This window comes from Anneissia japonica, unplaced genomic scaffold (assembly GCF_011630105.1).
Source record: "Anneissia japonica isolate Jap-2015-1 unplaced genomic scaffold, ASM1163010v1 scaffold737_len1565949_cov176, whole genome shotgun sequence".
NCBI classification, from domain to species: Eukaryota; Metazoa; Echinodermata; class Crinoidea; order Comatulida; family Comatulidae; genus Anneissia; species Anneissia japonica.
The window spans coordinates 1,113,158-1,116,159 of record NW_022741618.1 but is presented as its reverse complement, the minus strand read 5'-3'; the positions used below and the strand labels follow the sequence as shown (position 1 = coordinate 1,116,159).

General features: G+C 34.7%; 1 protein-coding gene across 1 annotated transcript in view; it reads left to right on the top strand.

Annotated features, from left to right (window-relative positions):
• The window catches only part of LOC117118849, a 12,790-nt gene extending 10,419 nt beyond the window's left edge, over nt 1–2,371 (top strand). The window contains exons 8-11 of the mRNA XM_033263576.1: nt 157–302; nt 643–726; nt 1,377–1,464; nt 1,882–2,371. Of these exons, the coding sequence (XP_033119467.1) occupies nt 157–302; nt 643–726; nt 1,377–1,464; nt 1,882–2,025 (462 nt within the window). The 3' untranslated portion in view covers nt 2,026–2,371. The remainder of the gene's footprint in view (nt 1–156; nt 303–642; nt 727–1,376; nt 1,465–1,881) is intronic.
• The last annotated feature ends 631 nt before the right edge of the window (nt 2,372–3,002 follow it).

Sequence of the window (3,002 nt, the reverse complement as noted above, 5' to 3'; positions counted from 1 at the left end):
TCCCGCCCCCCCCCCCCCAAAAAAAAAGAGTGATAATCTAATAGTTTTTTCTATATGCCCTTAGTACATATTTTTGGATATAATTAATCCCACATATTTACCTTCTATAATTCCATGACTTTTAATTTTAGTATCCCTTCAATCCTACTTTCTCAGGTACATGTGTTTGTGACACACCTTTCGCTTAGTGCTGCAGCCAGGCTGAGATCTGTCCGTGAAATCTGGAACTATATGAACACCATGAGTGGTCCTGCTATTCTACTAGGAGACTTCAATGATGAACCTCATGGCAAGCCTATACAGTGAGTCCCCCACTCCTATACTTGGCGATATTTATGAATACAGATCTCACTCCAATTAAATACCACTTTTGAGACCAGGATTTCCATAGTCTTTAGCAGCTTTGGTCTCTACTTAGAATAATGAATAACATTTGTTAATATGGGACCACAGAAAACTGAGACTTTAATTGGAGGTGGTCTTATAAGGCCGTCTTCAATGAGAGGGAGACCTGTATATTAAAAAAAGGATGATATTTTTCAAATTAATTATGTTTCAACTGAAGACTCTCTTATTAGTCATATACAGTGTGAGAATAAGTATAATATACAGAAATGTAAAAAATGTATTTATCTTTGCCAGGTTTTTGTCTGGAAAAATTGATATAAATGGGATATGGACTCAAAATTTAAAAGATGCATGGAGGATTTTCCACAAGGAACCAAGGTAAGACAACACATTTTATACTTTGGTATTTTCTTTGACCCCCACCACCATCACCACTACCATTTTATAAATTATCAATATGTAAAATTGATTATTTTGTTTAATTAAACATGGTAAAATATTTTCCTTGCTAATTAACATAATTTTGGATTAAAGAATAGTATTTTTATTTCAGACAATCATAAATTGATGCTCCAGAGGAAAAAAAAGGTTTTGATATGTTGTGCAACTGATTTTCCTAAGACACCAAAAGCTTGAAGAGATTTAAGTTTTTTAAATATTTGGAAACTGGCAGAAAAAGGTGGTCGTGCCCCTTTTTTTCCCATTGTTTTTTAAATATTCAAAAATATGTACAGTATCTCATTTACTGTCCCTGAGTTTTTTTTGTCAGATATGTTTTTTAGTGTCTTAGAAAAATCAGTTTTACAACATGTCAACAACATTTTTTCCTCCTGGGCCTGGCTTTAAGCAGCAAGAACTGAATCGGCAGTTGATGTCAAATTTGCTTTTGAATAAAGAAAAGTTGTTTATTTAGCCTGACAGAACAAGCTTTTAGCTTTTTAGTTCATATTGTTGTTTCAAAGAATATTTTTTTTTAAGTTAGCAATGCATTCTTACACTGTTTTACTTTTTCTTTTTAAACTTACAAGGGCAGATGCACCAGGTGTTTATAAAGGAGATGAAAATAGGGACTATGGCTTGACCTTCAACCGTCTTGATCGACATCTCAGGAAACGTGTAAGTAGTGCTAGTAGAGAAGTAGTTTAATGGATAAAATGCTTGCCATCCAGTGCCAACTGAACCTCGCTTGATGAGACTCAGACCCAGCTTACACTCATAGGTTAGCTAATGCTCGTCAAAGCCCTAGAAGAGGCTGCGTCCAGGAATCCATGTGGGTGGGTGGGAGCGCAATGGTGTAATGGAGACCCAAGAATTAATTGAGGAGCAGGTGCTAGCTTAAAAAAAAAAAAAAAAATTGATATCAGTGTATCTACTTTTGATCATCAAATTTTCAGTTTGAAAGGCAGGGCGTCTAGGGGTGCAAACTAAATATAGGGATTTTTTTTTTTTTGTTGTAAATATGATGTTATGTAAGCTATTTTTTTTTCTACTGTTGCATTTACCAATAATTTTTTTTTAAATTTCATCCCATAGATTGATTATATATTTCTTCGGTTACCTGAGTATCTTGAGCTACAAGAAGTTTCTCTTTTAGAGGATGTACAATGGAAACACAAGGCTACCTCAGACCATATGGCAGTGGAAGCAGTTATAAAGCGAATCGACAGAGGTGGCTAGACAAGGTCATGGTGGCAATGCAAGGCAACCTCAGACCATATGACAGTGCAAGCAGTTGTAAAGTGAATTGACGGAAGTGGCTGGAAAAGTCATGATGGCAAGGCAAGTCACCTCAGACCACCAGGCAGTGGAAGCAGTTGTAAAGCGAATCGACAGAGGTGACTAGACAAAAAATTGCTAAAAAACCCAAATTTGTTTTTCACTTTAGATCAACAGTTTCATAATCATATCCCAAAGTATTAGTTCTGAAAGCGGTTTAACAAATTGTTTATTTAACGTTATTTTTCATAGTTCGTTCTATTAAACAGTGTATGCACAAATAACTTTGAAAGGCAATTACTCAAAATTCTGTTTATCTTGACTGTACTTTCACTTTCCAATAACTTAGGCTTGAAATGTTCAATTTGAATGAATGACCTGTCATTTTAAAGATCACATACTCAGGTATCTGAAAATACCAATAACTTGAATTTCAATTTTTGCTACAACTTAGCCATTTTGCCACAACATGCCTCATATGGTTTATGGTTGAAGTCTGAAGCTGGTTACTTGTTCGTGTCCTTAAAGTCAAGCTCCGGAGGAAAAAAAAATTTTGCAATGTTGTAGAACTGATTTTTCTAAGACAGAAAAAAGTAGTTTTATCAAAAACTGAGCAACAGTGAATGAGATAGATTTTTGAATATTTAAAAACTGGGGGAAAAGGTTTAAAAATGGGCGGTTACGCCCCTTTTTTCCCCCCAGTTTTTAAATATTCAAAAAAACTCCACCTTGAAGTTTAATTGGATAGATGATAGGACCAATGCTTTAAATTAAGTTGCAGCATTAAAGAATGCCCTTCAAGGGAAATTATTATGTTTGTGAGTTTTTTGATTCATTATTAATAATTCAAAGTACCTACAGGCCTTAACATATGATGCTATCAATTTTATGTGACACATATCTGTGATTTTCCGGTATTTGGGTGTGATATGACATCA